The sequence below is a fragment of the Misgurnus anguillicaudatus genome, unplaced genomic scaffold, assembly GCF_027580225.2.
Source record: "Misgurnus anguillicaudatus unplaced genomic scaffold, ASM2758022v2 HiC_scaffold_32, whole genome shotgun sequence".
In the NCBI taxonomy this organism is placed as follows: Eukaryota; Metazoa; Chordata; class Actinopteri; order Cypriniformes; family Cobitidae; genus Misgurnus; species Misgurnus anguillicaudatus.
This window is the reverse complement of record NW_027395282.1, coordinates 3,022,148-3,040,769: the sequence shown is the minus strand read 5'-3', so window position 1 is coordinate 3,040,769 and position 18,622 is coordinate 3,022,148. Positions and strand designations below refer to the sequence as shown.

Sequence of the window (18,622 nt, the reverse complement as noted above, 5' to 3'; positions counted from 1 at the left end):
GTCTCCGCAAACCTCGTTGTGGGAGAACGAAGAGGCTGCCGGTTCCCAGTTTATTACCTGGCATATGCTGTGAGCACGCTCTGGACGTACAGTATTACTGTGGTGTTTGTAACAGTCGGTTCTTTGCATCCGGGTTGATCTGAAGAGTGGTGGTGAAGAGTTGGACCGCTAAGGGCTATGTGAGTACAACTAAGGATTAATGTTGCTTGTACATTCATCTATATAACGCTTACTGTTGCAGAGCGAGGTGTAGTAGAGCCCGTCTGTCCCGAGGCCTCTTCAAAGGGGCGCCCCTGTCCGGTGTTCTACCGCCTAGCAAGTGGCGAGGAGAGGGCAGCGCTCGGCTCGGTGAGACAGCGAGGCATTTTCCCCTCTGCAACTGCAGCAATCGTTGAGAGTGTTTGTCCCCCAACGCTTCATCGCTCACAGGCTCAAATCATCTGGTAAATCGAGAGAGTCCGATCACTGTAAGTCCGCCACGTTTTCAACCCAAATATAACATCTGTGAAAGTTGACTGCTATCTGACCAAGAGTGTTGCTGTGTGAAACAAAACGAAAGGAGTGTACGAGAAGGATCCTGTCTGTACCGTACTTACTGTACGTCATTCCAAGTAGAGAGGTGAGAGCCAGTTAACACTTAAATAACTGCATCTTGTGTCCCAGCCCGCAGCTTGTGAAGAGAGAGAAAGAGTAAGAACCCTGTACTTACCGGGCATCGTCCAAGTGAAGAGCTAATAACCTGTGGAGAGAGAAAGAGGACGACTCGAGGAGAACCCTGACTGTGCCGTACTTACCGTACGTTGTCTCAAGCGAAGAGGTGAGAACAAACCAGTCTTGAATAAACGTATCTTGTGTCCCAGCCCGCAGCCTGTGAAGAGAGAGAGAAGAGTAAGAATCCTGTACTTACCGGAAGTCGTTCCAAGTGAAGAGCTAACAACCTGTGGAGAGAAGAAGAGAACGACGTGAGGAGAACCCTGACTGTGCCGTACTTACTGTACGTTGTCTCAAGCGAAGAGGTGAGAACAAACCAGTCTTAAATAACCGTATCTTGTGTCCCAGCCCGCAGCCTGTGAAGGGAGAGGAAGAGTAAGAACTCTGTACTTACTGGACGTTGTTCCAAGTGAAGAGCTAGTTGTCTGCGGAGAAAGAAAGCAGAGGAAACAGCGAGAAATACCTTACCTGTACTTGTACTCACCGTACGTTGCATTCGACTGAGAGAAGGTGAGGGGAAGTCCCTTGTAGTTCAAATTAACCGGTCCCTTGTGTTCCAGCAGCAGCCTGAAGGAAAAGGAGAGTGGAGATACATATGTGAGACAAACGGAACGTTGTTGCAACCATTTTCAGTACCACGTGCCGAAGAAGAACAGTGTGAAGAAGAAGGGTACGTAATAAAAAAGCATCACAGGCCCAACACTTATCTTGTTTTATTCTGCCTCCAGGAGGAAGAGGAGGGCGCCACGGGTTTTCAAGACCAGGCAGAAGAGCCTGAGTTCCACATTCCCTTCCCCGCAGTGCATTGGACCCCTTCTGTCCCCTCCCCTTACTCTTCCCGACCAGCGGCCCACCTGGAGGGCAGAGCCAAGAAGATTAGTTTTAAACCCCCTTTCCCCTCCCCATTTCCAAATTCCTTTTAATTATTTAAATAAATAAAGTTTACTGTTTTTATACTTACGTGCACTTGTGTTGTCTGGTCATTGGGTTGGCTTTGGGGACCTCCTCGAGGTGGAAGTTGAAAAGGGGCGTGGCTTTAGTTTAGCAGTAGCCAGCCCCGACGTGTGACATTATTGCTATTCTCAGGCTGGATTTTGTATAAATACATTTACATAACATTTCAGTATTTACAAATAGTATTAAAAGTCCTTTATATTAGTGAATTTTAACTTTGTTCTCTTTATTGTTTTTAATTTCGTCTTTATGTAATCATGTGTCTTCTCTACAAGGTTTCACTCAAAAAGAGTTGGGAAACTTAGTTAAATAAAGATGAAATAAAAGTACATATAAAAAGTTGATTTTGATTGGTCATTTACTGTTTTAACAGGATAGTTTGTTTAATCATAAAAGTGCTGTCATCATTTTCTCACCATCATGTTCATCTAAACCTGTATGAGTTTCTTTATTCTGTTGAACACATGAGGCTTTTTAATGATGTAACCACACAGTTGACAGCAGAGGTGGACAATAACTTCATAAATTTACTTGAGTCTGTACCCAAGTAGTGGAGAGCAGGGGCGAAAGTACCATTTTTTTGATTAAAAAGTCACAGAGTAAAAAGTAGTTATGTTAGTAAGGTTTTTTTTTTTTCTTTTCTGTAACGTGATTGTTTTTTTAGCATGAGACAAACAGTCTATCAGTAATCTCTCTTGTAGTGTCATGTGTCATGAAGTTCAGTGATTATTTTTAACCCACTTGCAGCATTCACAACAACATGGATGAAGGCAGATCCTGAGTGCAGTGGGCGCATCCATGACCGTACTTAAAGAGTATGAAGTATGGTCAGGCAAATAATTTTTGTATGTATTTGCTCACCTATTTCAGGCAAAATCAACATCAATGCGCAGAGGATTCACGCATTACAATAAAGAAAATATTAAGATGAAGTAATTTTCTTGAAACATCGCGCTAATCGTGTACATGCCTGTGTTTAGTTGACTTCTTCATTTAGGTTAGATGCAATCAGTTCACCCAATACAGCCGAGTCAACTGCCTCTAGTGGACAAAAACAACACTGCACCAAATATACAAGAGTCTCTCTGTGGTGTACAGATCAAAAGGATTTCCAAAGTGAATTTACTAAATAACACAAAACAAAGTCATGTTTAATTTTAAGGGGTCACATCAACTTGGAAATTCTGTCTACATTGTTGAACTTTCACAGTTTATTAAAATAATGTTCCCAAAACTGTCACTGGGCCAGTACCCTTTGTAAAGACCCCATTTAGGTACAGATATGTGGTGTCAGTATCTCGAGGTATTAATATGAACTCTTTATGTGCACAGGTGTACTTTTTAAAAGGGTACCGCCCCAGTGACAGCTAGAGATCATTTATAACATTTGTTTCTGACAGTGTATGGATTATATTATTACTGGGAAACATGAAGACATGATGCACTGCTGTAAATCTACCACATAAAGACTTCAAGTTTATTCCAGGAGAGGGCGACACACAACAGAGTCAAATGTACTACTACAACATACACAAAATGAGTCCTCAGAAACAGAGAGAGACTCACATGGTACGTTTACACCAACCGCGGTAGAGGCGTGAAGCGCGAGTGATTTCAATGTTAAGTCAATGTGCAGACGCGTTGACGCGCGTCAGGAGGTCCCGCGGCGCGGAAGAGGCGTTCGGCGCGGAGCGGAAGACGCGTTTCCGCGCGAATTGAGCGTTGTGCGCGGTACGCGCGACTGGTGCTTTTGTGCATTTTGCGGTTCACGCGAATTTGCGGCTGACGCCCGAGTTGAAAAATTTGAACTTTGGCGGAATTTCGCACCGCGTTAACCCATCAGGAGCCTGCCTGCTGCTGTGGTGGCAGCCCCGCCCGGAGTCACTCACTCAAGCAGTCACTCGGAGCTATATGACACAAGTTCTTATTTCTATAGGATACAGGAATAAAAAGGACCTCGCTTGGAAGAGTGTCAGTAAGGACTTTGGGCAACCTGGTAAGTTGTAATACAGCTTTCACTTTTGAGTAGCGTGACGTTTATCGACCCGCGCCGTTTATTTCCCCCCTATAATAAGGTTACCAAATACAAACTGGTAACTCTCTTGATAAATGCACAATCAACATCAGTCATCTTGCAAACAGACACTCGCACAGCAGTTGCCCCTCCCACAAGAAGCGGAGTTTGCCTCGGACGCGCGTCAAATGCTTGCTTTTTCCGCGCGTCGACTCCGCTCTACACGCGCGAATGCATTCAAAGTGTTCAAGCGTCAAACTAGGCGCGGTAGACGCGATTTTGACGCCCAAAACGCATTTGGTGTAAATTCAGCATTAGAGTTTAGATCAGGGGTGGGGAACCCTGGTCCTGGAGGGCCATTGTCCTGCAGAGTTTTGTTCCAACCCTAATTAAACACACCTGAAAAATCTAATTCAAGTCTTCACGATCAGGGTTTAAATTGGGCCAGGGCCGTCCGGGGCTAAGCTCCGGCACATAGGCTGAAGGTCTCGTTCTGCTCGTGCCAGTGTCCCAGCTGCGCTGGTGCGTGTGCACTGACGCGAAGGGAATAATGTGTTTCCATTCATTATGGGGCATACTCACCAACGCAAGTTCAACGATTTGCGCGAGTAGATTACATACAAAGTCAATGCAAAGACGCAATCAGACGCGTCCTCGCACGGGACGATGCAAATGACGCGAATTGGGCGGCGCAATTGCCGCGGAAACACGCGCTTTTCCTTTTAAACGCGTCTTCGCGCAAGTTATGCAACTCGAGCGAAAAAACTCAGGAACTTCAAGAACGCGCTTTCACACAGGATCAGAGGCGGACAGAGTACACAGCTTCAGTACTTGAGTAAAAGTACAGTTACCCCTTGCTATTTTTTACTCAAGTAAAAGTAAAAGTACTACAGTCAGATGTCTACTTAAGTAAAAGTACAAAAGTACTTGTTTTTAAAAGTACTTGAGTATCAAGAGTACAAGAGTAAATTTTCTAAATGTTGCATTACTACTGCCACAGTGCACGTTGAACCATGTGAGATGATTGACAGCTGTACAGCAAATGATAGAGCTCTGAGGTCAAATCTGACACAAATCAGGAAGAGGAGACACAAATCGCTCTGTTCACTGTTTGAGCTCTTCAGATCGCATAAATCAGTGGAAAATTTATAGAAATGTTATTCTGTATGACTAAATATTTTACTAACATGTGATAATTAATCATTATTTCCCCAAATATGCTCACCATTGTACTAATAGCCCTGGCGGATTCTGTATATTTTATCTATTTGAACACAAATAAACCGGAGAAGAAGAGAATAAATGTTTTACAAATGATGATTTCTATTCAAAATAACGAGCGTTACAGATTCATTATTTTGGACTCCTGGCATAAATTAAGAAATTAATGTTACTGCAAACCAGTTTAATCATAAACAGTAGTCAAATGTCGAAGCTGGAGTCTTAAACCTGTCTTGTGATGCTGAGTTTGTCCAGATCAAGTAAGAGTGTGATGTTTTGACGAGTAATTCATTTTGAACAACAATAATCCGGGCTCACCAGTGATTCCTGCCGCTGAAGTTTTGTTTTGGTAAACACAGCAAACACTTGAAAAGAAAACTATCATTAACTTGTTCAGAAAATTTAAATAGTCTGGCGAGGTGGAGCCACGGTTTGACACATTCCCAGAATGGACCTGCTGCGTCTTCATCCATTGTTTCGTGAGTGGTTTCGTCTCTTATCTAAATCTGACCATGGTGACTTTGGTGGAAAGCTGAAGGTGATTGCTGATAGGCTGTCCCAATCAGTGGCGCCTGCACAATCCAATCACGTTTAAGAAAGGGAAACAACAAATTAAGGGTTTTTGAGATTTTTATTTTTCCTTTTTTTTAAGAAAAAGTAACGGGTACTTACGGTTATAGATAGAAATGTAGTGGAGTAAAGAGTAAAATATTTGCCTCTCAAATGTACTTGAGTAAAGTCATGAGTACTCCAAAAAAATGATACTCGAGTAAAGTACAGATCCCTCAAAATTGTACTTAAGTACTGTACTCAAGTAAATGTACTCCGTTACTGTCCGGCTCTGCACAGGATCATTTGACATTGTAGAGACAAGAGAGAGAGAGAGAGAGAGAGAGAGAGAGAGAGAGCGTGAGAGAGAGAGCGCGAGAGAGAGAGCGAGAGAGAGAGAGAGAGAGCGCTTGAGAGAAAGAGCCAGCGAGAGAGAGAGAGAGAGAGAGAGAGAGAGAGAGAGAGAGAGAGAGAGAGAGAGAGAGAGAGCGTGAGAGAGAGAGCGAGAGAGAGAGAGCGAGAGAGAGAGAGAGAGAGAGCGCTTGAGAGAAAGAGCCAGCGAGAGAGAGAGAGAGAGAGAGAGAGAGAGAGAGAGAGAGAGAGAGAGGGGCCCACGTCGAGGAAATTTAATAGAAGACTAGAAACGTGTTAAGGACTAAAGTATGTATGTCAATCTAATTACAGTATGTTAACTGGATAACACTGGATATAACTCACAGTATAGTTTAATACATTTATGTATTTTGATTACACAAATCAAACCTTAAGATTGTTTTAGCTGCTGACCAGCATAGGGAATCTCTATTGCTAATGTATTATGACATGTTGATGATACAGTACTGTGTGTTGTACCTTTTCTTGTTAATTTAATCTTTTTGGGTAGCCTATCTTATGCATATAGAATTATTCAAGGAGGTTGATTCCTTTTACTTCATTTAAAGTTTGATCAATTGTGCATAATGACATGTGCAACAAAAGGATATAGTGTGTCAAACTCATAGATTTGCATAATTTAAAATTCAGACACTCTTTATAAAATATTTGTGGTCAATCTCTGGCACAGATTTAAAGTTGAAACTTATCAAATCCTATCAGAGGTCCAGAATGTCATTAAAACACACCAGTGGCTTTGCTGTCATCAGTATTAAACATGTTACCCCTTAAAGTACCCTCCCCGCAGAGCCCCCCCACATAACAAATCCCAATTTAACCCCTGTTCACGATCACTTGGAAATTAAATTCAGGTGTGTTTGATTAGGGTTGCAACTAAACTCTGCAGGACAGTGGCCCTCCAGGACCCAGGGTTCCCCACTCCTGGTTTAGATTGACAGAAATTATGAAAGGAGGAAATTAACTTGAAATCTAATTGTAAGTTATGTCAATATTAATTCACTAAAGTATGATATTGTATTATTTATAGCCTACAAAATTTGTCACTGAAGCACAAATGCAGCTTTGATATTTTGTAGCTACAGTTTTTTGTTGTCTCTTTTGCAGTGTATTATATAGCATGTTTAGTTTCATAACTGCAACATTGCAACTTTTAATAACACTATTGTGTACCTTCTCTGGATCTGTTCCATGTCGAATGATCTGCCAGTTGCTTTAAGATCTGCTGATTTTGTAGCCGTCTTTAAGAATTGGCAAAAACCATCTCTTCTGCCAACACCTCACTTACTAATACAGAGCTTAATATCTTTTTCTATTTTTCTGTCTTAAAAACAACTAACTCATGGCTATGTAAACTGTGTTAGACTTGAGTTCTAGTGGACTTATGTTGTGCTGTTCTTGTGTTGTTCTAATTGCTTCTATTTACCTCATTTGTATGTCGCTTTGGACAAAAGCATCTGCTAAATGAGTTAATGTAATAGTTTTGAACATGCTTTACAAATAAAAAGTGACTATAACACTGTGATGCATTTTTTTACATTTTTGTCAGAAAAACTTTTATCTGGCCGCTGGTGGCTTATAGCACTTAAAGTCACAACCTAGCTTCACATACCATCTTTCGCTGTTCCAACTCCTAAATCATCTTCATTCTAGATTTCTTTTGTTAAGATTGATGGGAAGTTTCCACCCAAACAAATAACAGACTGATTTTAATTGTATTATACACAGCCGTAACTTCTGGGCAATCATGTAGAGGATGAGATGTCTACAACAAGTTAACAAAACTTTCCCCAGCTGAAAACACATTCAAGTCATGTGTACAAGAACACAAGTATATTTCCAAAAACGTTTTTAGGCATGCAGTGTATGCAAGCAAGTGGGTGGATTCAACCAAACAGGTTGGACGAGTTAAATCAAAAGTAAAATGAACGGAAGTAGAAAAAACAACATTCAGAAGCTGGATCATTTCTCACGGTACGTACATTTATAATCCTGTACAACAAATGTTTGTCATATAATTTATTATTTTAACATATGTGTTTGATTGAAACCTTATGACAAGAAAATTGTGCTTGATGATGTAAAGATGCCTGAAGAGAGTAAAGCAAAAGTACGTTAATCAATAAAAAACTCTTTAAAGTGGAGATGATCTTAATATTTATGTATTTATTATGAATACATATAGAAACTGAATGGCACTGCTTTGCAGCTGTTGTTTTAAAGGACTCTTGGTAGTACTAAAGTCATCCCAATAAACTTTGAAACTTTCCTTAAAACATTTATCATCCAACAAGGTTGTATTGAAATGCCAATAGGCACTCATTGACTTAATAGTGTTTAGAAACAATGACAACTTCACCATTTTGTGATCTGATAGACTTGATATGAAGAACATAAAAAAAATCATCTGTGAATATTCCTTTCTCAACCTAATCATTGGCTTTTTTAATGGAGCAAATAAAAGTGACAATATTGTTTAGAATCAGATATATTTTCATGACCAATAACCTCACCAACAGCCAAGCATTATTTCTCAACACTAACTGCGAATGGAATTTATCTTAGAAAGTTATTTTACTGACAAACCAGTTTATCTGGCCTTTTGGTTTTGAAAGACGTCACAGTCTGAAGGGTTTCTTTCATTTTCACTGTGGCAGTCATATGACAAAATGGTTGTTTTGCAGGCTAGTAGTAAATCAAGTTTTGGCCAGCATGATGTATTTTATTTTGTCCACTTGAAGATGTGAGTGTATGAAAGTTATCAAAGTTATTAGGTTGTGACTAACAGTTGTGTGTACATTGAATGTTCATTTGTTATTACAGTGCATGATGGGATTGAATGAGTGCATACTCTGACAAAGCTGTCCTCTCAAATAATGGACTATATGACGGTATATGTGGCGGTGCAAACCTTCGCTTTTCCATTGCATACCCCACGGTTTGGGTCGGGTCAGCTTACTTTTAAGATCTTTTCCACTGGGCTCAGTTCATACTACCCAATACTTTTTCTAGTACCATCTCGGTTGGGGTTCCAAGCGACCCGAGCTGATACCAAAACGTGACACGAAAACACTGTAGATCACTGATTGAGAGAATCGTCACTACCAGCGTCATCGCTATAATATAAAGATTACATTTACCTTCATGCTAGCTTGTGCTGTCTCGAGCAAACATGCACAGGTTGAGAATCAGGAACACCATAACAGTTTTTTTCAGACTTGTAGTTTGTGGTGGCAGATTTGCGACGCGCACATCCGCATATATGTTTAAAAGCAAGCCAAAGTGAGGTGAGCTGACCTGAACCTAACCAAACCGTGGGGTACTATGTTATTTTTGACGAGGTATTTGTTCAAGAATTTATGTTAGCCACTAGTCAGACCATTAAATAAACAGAAACTGGAAGTAAAGTTAAGACCAGACGCGAAACGTGACAATGGATGTGCATCCGATGAAACCATCTATAGATGGCTATTTCAGACAGCCAATGTGTTCTCTTAAATTCAAACCTGGTATCTTTGTGTTATTAGTGTTATGTGTTTAAGCTGCAGACAGACAATGTACACAAATATATGAATAAATACCCATTGTGCAGGTGTCAAAGTTGATTCATTATTGATGGAAAGAAGAGCAGCACGGCCTCTAAAAACTCATCTTCAGAAAAAATAAATCTCAATAATATGATGGAGGAGGGTACTTCAGTATCTCCAGAACCCAGCTGTCTGGCTATGAAGAGTGACAGATCCATTATTGAGAATCCTCCTTATCTAAGTAGTGGAGAAGTGACTTCTGACTTCAGGTGAGCTATTATTTATTAAAGCCATGTGTGCACCGGAGTGTTTTATTCTGCGACCGACGTATGACTTTGGTTGTTTCCAATGTAAAAACTGCAGCTGGTGGTTTTTGTCCGTGCTCAGTAAAAAAAATTTAACTTTGTGTTAACTCATCAATGACTCTTACTGTTCCTCAACGCTTGCTGTTTAGAGCCACGTTTAAGCACTCCAGTGGACACAGAGCTTAAGGCACATAAGAAATGCAAGTTTTGTTCATTAAAAAGCAGATGAGACAAACAAGTTTTGTATTGTATGATTTTAATCAGGAAGAAACAGATTCAGAAAGCTGCATCTCCAGTATCCAGTTGTGTGTCTATGAAGAGTGACAGATCCATGAATCCGGATCTTCCTAATCTAAGTAGTGAAGCAGTGACCTCTGACCTCAGGCAGCTCTACACAGAAGACAACCTGCTGGAGGAGACTAAAGACCTCCTTCAGGATTCTTATCAACCAGTGGATGATGTTCTGGAGAGAGTCAAAGACCAACACAAAACCATCATGAAAAACAAGTATGAGAGTTTATTTGAGGGAATCAAACAACAAGAGAATCAAACCCTCCTGAAGAGGATTTACACACAATTGCACATCATAGAGGGAGAGAGTGAAGGAGTAAATGAAGAACACGAGGTTATAAACATGGAGAAAAACACCAGAACACAACACTTACAAGACACAACAATCTACTGCAATGACATCTTTATACCCTTACCTGAACCGGGATATAAAACAGAGAAAAGAAGAAGAAAAGACAAAATCAAGAGCGTTCTTACAAAAGGCATCGCTGGAATTGGAAAAACCGTCTCTGTACAGAAGTTCATTCTGGATTGGGCAGAGGGAACAGCCAATCAGGATGTAGATTTCATGTTTGTGCTTCCATTTCGAGAGCTGAACTTGATACAAGATGATCAGTACAGTCTTCACAAACTTCTGATTGACTTTCATCCTGAACTTCAAGATCTGGACTCAAAGATTTATGATGAGTGTAAAGTTGTGTTCATCTTTGATGGTCTGGATGAAAACAGAATGACACTGATGTTTTCAGATGGTGAGAAAGTTTCTGGCGTGACTCAGACTTCATCAGTGGCTGTGTTGATATCAAACCTCATGAAAGGAGATCTGCTTCCCTCTGCTCTGATCTGGATCACCTCCAGACCAGCAGCAGCCAATCAGATACCATCTAAATACATCAACCGTGTGACAGAGATCCAGGGATTCAAGGATGCTCAGAAGGAGGAATATTTCAAAAAGAGAATCAGTGATGAACATCAAGCCAGCAGAATCATCTCACACATTAGAAGATCAAGAAGTCTCCACATTATGTGTCACATACCAGTCTTCTGTTGGATCTCATCCACTGTGCTTCAAAACATCCTGAAACAAAACTACGAGAGTGCAAAAATCCCCAAAAATCTGACTGAAATGTACATCCACTTCCTGCTGATTCAGATGAATATGAAGAAGGAGAAGTATGATGAGAGAGATCCAGAGAAACTCCTGCAGTCCAACAGAGAAGTGATTGTCAGACTGTCTGAAGTGGCTTTCAAACAGCTGATGAAGGGTAATGTGATGTTTTATGAGGAGGAGCTGAGAGAATCTGGCATAGACATCATAGATGCCTTGTTGAATTCTGGAATTTGCACTGAGATCTTTAAGGAGGAAGCTGTGATTAATCAGAGGAAAATCTACTGCTTCATACATCTTAGCATCCAGGAGTTTCTGTCTGCCTTCTATGTGTTGTACAGTTGTTTAATAAAGAAGACAGTATCACTGCAGATGTTTATGAAGGAGAAGAATGACTTTTACTGGTACAGCAGATACTCAGACAATGATAATCATAGGTCTGAGGAGATCTCTCTGTCTCTTCTTCTACAGTCAGCAGTTGATAAAGCTCTTCAAAGTAAAACTGGACATCTGGATCTTTTCCTGCGATTCCTGCTTGGCATCACATTGGAGTCCAATCAGAGACTCTTACAGGATCTACTGACACACACGGTGGACACCTCACAAACCATCAGTGAAACCACACAGTACATTAAAGATAAAATTAAACATGATGATCTCTCGGCTGAAAGATCCATCAATCTGTTTCTGTGTCTTCTTGAAGTGAATGATCAGACTTTGTACAGAGAGGTTGAGGAGTTTGTGAGATCAGATAAACACTCAGAGAAAAAACTCTCTGCTGCTCACTGTTCAGCTATAGCCTGCATGCTTCAGATGTCAGAGGAGGCGCTGGATGAGTTTGATCTGAAGAAATACAACACAACACAGGAGGGGAGAAGACGACTCATACCAGCTGTCAGCAACTGCACAAGAGCTATGTGAGTATTCATTTATAATATATTAGACCTACTACAAAGAAAGGACGATTTCAATCCTTTGATGTTTGTTTTGCAGTGTCAGCTGTGCACAGATCAGTAGGTACCACGGTTAAAAAAACAGTTTGATACAATTTTAAAATTTGTTTACAGCAGAGTAGTCATGGGAAATTGAAGCTTCATAACCTACTCAAGTCTTTATCCTGACTGTAAAGATTTAAAGCTGTCAGCATGTTTAAAACAGCGCCATCTGTTGGTTAATAAAAATATAGCATTCGTCTCTGCAAGAAGCAATCTGCAGAAAAAATTCAGAAAATTGTTAAATGCAAAAATGTTAACGTGTGTGGGTAAAAAATGGCTCCACATTATAGAATAATTTACCATTACTTCAGTCAAGTTAGGTTTCAATTAAATGTGTTGTTTGTTTTTTCCTGCACACAGTTTACAGAGCTGTAATATGACTGTTGAGTGTTGCAAAATTGTGGCTTCATGTCTACAATCCCCAAACTCACCTGTGAGAGATCTGGACCTGAGTAACAACGACCTGCAGGATTCAGGAGTGAAGCTCATCTTTGATGCTCTCAAGAGTCACAGCTGTAAACTAGAAATACTGAGGTCAGTCATTTTCAGTATAGTCAGGTACTAAAACAATAATGAAAAACTACTTGAAGATCATTTGTTTTGTTTTGTTCTGTTCTGTTTAGATTGTCAATGTGTAATCTGACTGGTGGGTGTTGTGAAAGTTTGTCGTCATCTCTACCAGAGGTGGGTAGTAACGAGTTACATTTACTTCGTTACATTTACTTGAGTACATTTTTTGGGTAACTAGTACTTTTAGAGTAAATTTAAGGATGGGTACTTTTTACTCTTACTCAAGTACATTTCTAATGAAAAAACTGTACTTTTACTTCGCTACATTCGGTGGCGTTACTACGCTACTTTCAAATGGTAATAATTAATGAATATATTTTATTTTTTAAGTTTATATGGCTTGCTCGAAAGTCTCGCGAGACGTTAGAGAGGCTGCGTGCGTTGCGAGGGGTGGCTACGTATCACCCTTTAGCGCGCGTAGATGAAACATAGATGAAAGGAGATGACTGAAGCGGAGGATGACCTATGCAAGCTATCAGAGGCAGATCACGCGTGGGCTCAAGTTTGGTCTATGTTTACACTACAAAAGGTCAAAAAGAATAGTTTCATAAGCGATGTATGCTTTGTGCACCAAAACGAACTGACATCTCAGCGTACAGGAATTCAAGCTCCAACATGAAACAACACGGCGGTAAGTGTCACTTTCTGCAGTACCTTATTATAATATTATTTCACGCACTGTTTTTGTCATATGCGCTCTTGTGCAAGCAATGAAAATCACTCTAACCTTACAAACAACAAACGTTCACATCTGCACATTTCCATATCATTTCCTCATAAAACTAAACAAATTGAACAGCATAGTGTTAAGTCTTGCATTAATATAATACGTGAGAACCGGGGCAAAAGTAACACTGGACGAAAGTAACAAAGCGATTTTCTCAGAGGACTGATAACATTTGAGTCCCAAACTATGACAGCATCTTTGCAACCCTTGACAGAGCTGACAAATATCGCGTTATTTACTCACCATTTTCCGGGTGTAGATCCAGAAAGGTGTTTTCAACCATAAGTAAATTCCGAAAGCGGTCATTGTTTTCTAATAAAGCGTTATGTTTCTCGTTTCATCAATCTACAGGTTATTTAGTGCTCTAACTAACACATCCTGAAGTTTGACTTCTCAAGAGTTTTTCAAAATAAAAGTAAATCTGGTTTAAATGTGAGGAGATCCTGTCAGGACGAAAGTAACACTTACTTTTGTACCATTTATATTATTCTAATTTTATTTAATTTAATTTTCATAGTGTTCAAACTGTTGAATTTAAGTTTGTACTGTTGGTTGCTTTTGAAACATTTGATAAAACTGAAATTTAAAATGAAAATATAATTTCATTATTTTTTACAAAGATAAATTACAAAATATGTTTGCAGTTACATATTAAAGAGGTCATAGTCATGTATAGTTAATAAAAACAAGTGTAACACGAAAATCTACATTGTTTTGTTGTGTTAAAAAAAGTAACAATTCACCACTTATGTTCAAAGTGAAATTATACTAGTCATTTTACATTTGTTCAAAATTCCACCTGGTATTGATAGACCACACTTGTGAGTTACTGACCACAGCAAAAATATATCTCTGTCTGAAACATTATCTTTAAAAATAAAAAAAAACTTAAAAAAAAAAATCTGAAAAATTTCTCCCCTACACATAACCGGACACCTTACTCAAATGTAGAAAATACATACGAATAAAAACTGGATTAATAAAATAAAAATAAAAGAATAAAGTATGTTTTTAAAGAAACATGTTTTATATATTATAATAAATGTAGAGTTGATTTGCAAAAACAGAAAAGTTCCATTTGAAATTCTAAAATAAGCATTTTATCAAGCTCCTTATGTTCATTAATTGCACATTAATGACAATGAAAATAACCTATTCATATAAAAACATGATAACAAACAGCACAGACATTCTTTTTTGCTTACTGTAAGCTTGTTTAAAGGCAGATGCAGCCAAATTTTGTTGTGAACGTGAAAATAAAGACACAGTTAACTGTCAGAAAACAGTCAGTGTTTGTTTAAGATTTTTTTTAATGACACGTTATGTGGTGTTGGAGGACTGAGATAGACTGCTTTACTTTAACCTAGGTAGTAGTATATAAGCAGAACAATGAGACTTTTAAGGAGAGGTTTGTGAAAGCCCTCCAAGTAGTCTGAAATTCAGGGATTTTACGCTTCTTTTCAATCAGATTGGAAGTAACGAGTAACTAAATACTTGAGTAGTTTTTTCATCTAATACTTTTTTACTCTTACTCAAGTAAATAATTAGATTGTTACTTTTACTTTTACTTGAGTAAATTTTTGTATAAGTACTTGTACTTTTACTTGAGTACAGATTTTGGGTACTCTACCCACCTCTGATCTCTACAATCCTCACTGTGTCTCCTGAAAGATCTGGACCTGAGTAACAATGACCTGCAGGATTCAGGAGTGAAGCTCATCTCTGATGCTATTAAGAGTCACAACTGTAAACTACAGATACTGAGGTATTTATCTCAATATACTGATTTATAACAGAAAAAGACAAACTAAAGATTATGAAGACATGTTGATGTTTCTCTCTTTAGATTATCTGGTTGTATGGTGACAGATGAAGGTTGTTGTTATTTGGCTTCAGCTCTGAGATCAAACCTATCCTCACACCTTAGAGAGCTGGATCTGAGCTACAATCACCCAAAACACTCAGGAGTTCAGCTGCTTTCTCAGAGACTCTGTGATACAAACTCAACACTCAACGTACTCAAGTATGAACCAAACACTAAAGCCTGAAGTATAGTTAAGTTTTAATATGTACCCCGGTCAAAGTTTTTCAACCATGCATGTGTGTACATGCACTGGGTATAACAAATTAGGCGCCTTCTGGCTAGAATCCTCAAAGGTGGAGGACAAAAAGCCTGCAGTATTATGGGGCGTGGAATATTATTCAGAACCTTAGGGATGTTACCCGGCCTAGGGCGTAGAAAAGCCTTTATCATGCAAACTCCAGGCAGCTGAGTGAAACTGAGAGAGCCTCTAAATCTCCTACCCTCTTGAGGGAGGTAATAGCTAGGGGAAATATCGTTTTTCAGTATAAGAAACTTTTCTGAAATGGTATCCAATAGCTCAAATGGTGCCCCTGATAATCCCTCCAGGACCATAGACAGATCCCACGCAGGGATCCTAGAATGACCTGCAGGCCTCAGCCTCTTAGTGCCACACAGGAAACGTATGACTAGCTGGTCCCTACCAACCACTACGGTGTGGAAGGCAGATATAGTTGCCACATAAACCTTGAAGGAGTAAAAAGTGTCCATTTAAATGCGCATAATTTCCTAGTTCCATGGCATCTGAGCAGAGCTGGGTGAGTGAAACAAAACAAAAGAGGACAATGAGAGTTCTCCTGAGTCCCAAACAGGTCAGCTTTCGTTTAAACCTGAGCCACATTTGCCAGATTTGGAACCATGGTCTCTTCCATAATATAAAGGCACAAAACATCTGCGTATGACCTTGATTTTGCAAAACAGGATCCCCCTCAGGGCACCCTATGGTTAAAGGATGGAGTCTATAAGAGCAGGAGACAACTGTGCCTGCAGTCACTGAAATCCATTCTACGCCTAGGAAAGAGGTCTTCTGAGCTGGAGAAGCACACTTTCCCTGGCGTCTCGCTGAGAATTGTCCCTTTTGGCCTTCCATAACCGATCCTTAGCCTAATAGAGATGTATCTGTTGTTAATGTCATGCGGTGACAGACCGCACCTAACCTTAGGCCTTGAGAAGGAAACCAGAAATCTTTCCATATTCTTAGGTTTCGAAGACATGTGGGCGTAACCCTGAACATGCAAAAGGGGTTGCCCTCACGGAAAAACCCTGGTTTGAGCCCCCACTTGTTATGTGATCGATCTAGCTTCATCTTGTTCACTTCTGTGAAAATGGACGTGAAACGAGCAAGAGACATCTTTGCTTCAAATAATTACAATTATTACCATATGAATGAATGCAATGCATTCCTTTAAAAGGGAACTAACTATACTACAGGCTTACTACTCACATACTCTACTGTGTGCGTGTTTTGCACAAATGTATTTACTGTGTGTCAGAAGCAGAATTTGGAATCATGTTTGTGTATTTTATTTGTGTTTGTGTATAGTTTGAATCATGGAAGAGGGGAATTAAGAATTACTGCAGGACTACACAAGTGTAAGTACACACACAGACAGACACACATTAGGTTTCTATGCTTTGTAGGGTTTTCCATAGACATGAGGACTTTTATTATGTACATAATAACTGTTAAACTGTATATTGTATCATCCTCACAGAAATGTTTATCAAGTAAGATCATCATAGTCATTTGTTTAATAATCAATTCCTTGTGGGGACTACATGGCAGTGTCACACAATATATGTGGTCCTGATGTTTACCATCCTGTATAAATGTTTATCCTTGTTTTCAGATGCCTGTGATCTTACATTGGATCCAAACACAGCAAACACTCAGCTCATACTGTCTGAAGACAACAGAAAGGTGACAGGAGTGAATGTGGAGCAGTCGTATCCTGATCATCCAGACAGATTTGAGTGTTATCCTCAGGTTTTATGTAAAGAGCCTCTGACTGGACGCTGTTACTGGGAGGTTGAATGGACAGGCTGGGGTGTTTTTATATCAGTTTCATATAAAAACATCCGCAGAAAAGAAAGGAGGGACGACAGCGTGTTTGGATTCAATAAAAAGTCATGGAGCCTGCACTGCTCTGATCGTTGTATACGTGCCCGTCATGATAGTAAGGGAACAATAGTATCTGCTTCCTCACCTCCATCTAATAGAATAGGAGTTTATCTGGACTGGTCAGCCGGCACTTTGTCCTTCTACAGCGTATCTGATACACAAACACTCACACACTTACACACATTCAACACAACATTCACACAACCTCTATATGCTGGATTTAATGTTTATTTGACTTCTTCAGTGTCTCTCTCAGGTAAAACAACACAGTGACTGACTCAAAGAAATACAGAGACTCAATCTGAAATCAGCAAATCATGATGTGGTAGACAGACAGACAGACAGATACTTTACTGATAACTACTCACCAGAGTACTAGGACTTAATTTCCAACAATGATTTGATTTTTGTCCATTTTCAGTCACACCTTCTATGCATTACCTGAACTATTTAACCTGTTACACCTCACTCACTCCTCATGAAGTATTGTTTGCCTTGGCTGCAATTCTGAGCATTCTAGTTTATTATCTTGTTTAGTTTTTTCTGTGTTTTTTTTTTACTTTGCCTGGATTTATATCTCTCGAGTGTTTTGTTTTTTTCCTGCACTATGACAATATTTGGATTTACCCGCTACTCTACATGGCATGTCTACAAGGCATGGTGACCATTGCCTCTCTGATTGGATCCATTTGTTTATAGTATTTATTAAAATCAATACTCAGGATCAGAGAGGCAATGTTCAAAATGACCATGACATTATAAGACAGTGCAGTACAAAGAGTGCAAACTGTCCAACAGATTATTGTAAAAACATTATAGACAGTTCACAAATACATACGTAATAAATATACAAATTTAACACAACATTAAATGTATAAATAAAATCCAAATGAACAAAATATAATGTAATAATAGCAACTATATTGTATAAAGTATGTATGTAAAGTTTATATTAATAAAATATTATAAAACATTGCTACATGTAATGTAAATGAGTGGATGATCCAAGTTCCTATGATAGAGGTTAATGATACCTCTGCATGAAGTTAATAAAGTATAATGGCAGCAACATGAATGATCTCCTAGTGCTACATGTTGGACCAGAGCTGGATAGTGTTTCCAGCTTAGTGGCTTGGTTGCTAGATTTAGAATCTCTTTTACATAAAAGTGCTTAGCAATAAACCTACTGACTCTTTGACTCATTCAGATCTGAGTATACTGCCTTGCAATTCATGAGGTTTTGCTTTCCCGAGCCGGCGCCCATCTGTGTTCACTCT

General features: G+C 39.3%; 1 protein-coding gene across 1 annotated transcript; it reads left to right on the top strand.

Moving 5' to 3' along the window:
* The first annotated feature begins 7,771 nt into the window (after positions 1-7,771).
* Positions 7,772-17,679, top strand: LOC129453630 (NACHT, LRR and PYD domains-containing protein 3-like). The gene is made up of 9 exons (XM_073865633.1): positions 7,772-7,813; positions 9,432-9,635; positions 9,936-11,987; positions 12,426-12,599; positions 12,689-12,759; positions 15,028-15,127; positions 15,209-15,385; positions 16,767-16,816; positions 17,074-17,679. The coding sequence occupies exons 2-9, from the start codon at positions 9,517-9,519 to the stop codon at positions 17,616-17,618; spliced, it is 3,288 nt and encodes a 1,095-aa protein (XP_073721734.1). The 5' UTR covers positions 7,772-7,813; positions 9,432-9,516; the 3' UTR covers positions 17,619-17,679.
* Positions 17,680-18,622: the final 943 nt, after the last annotated feature.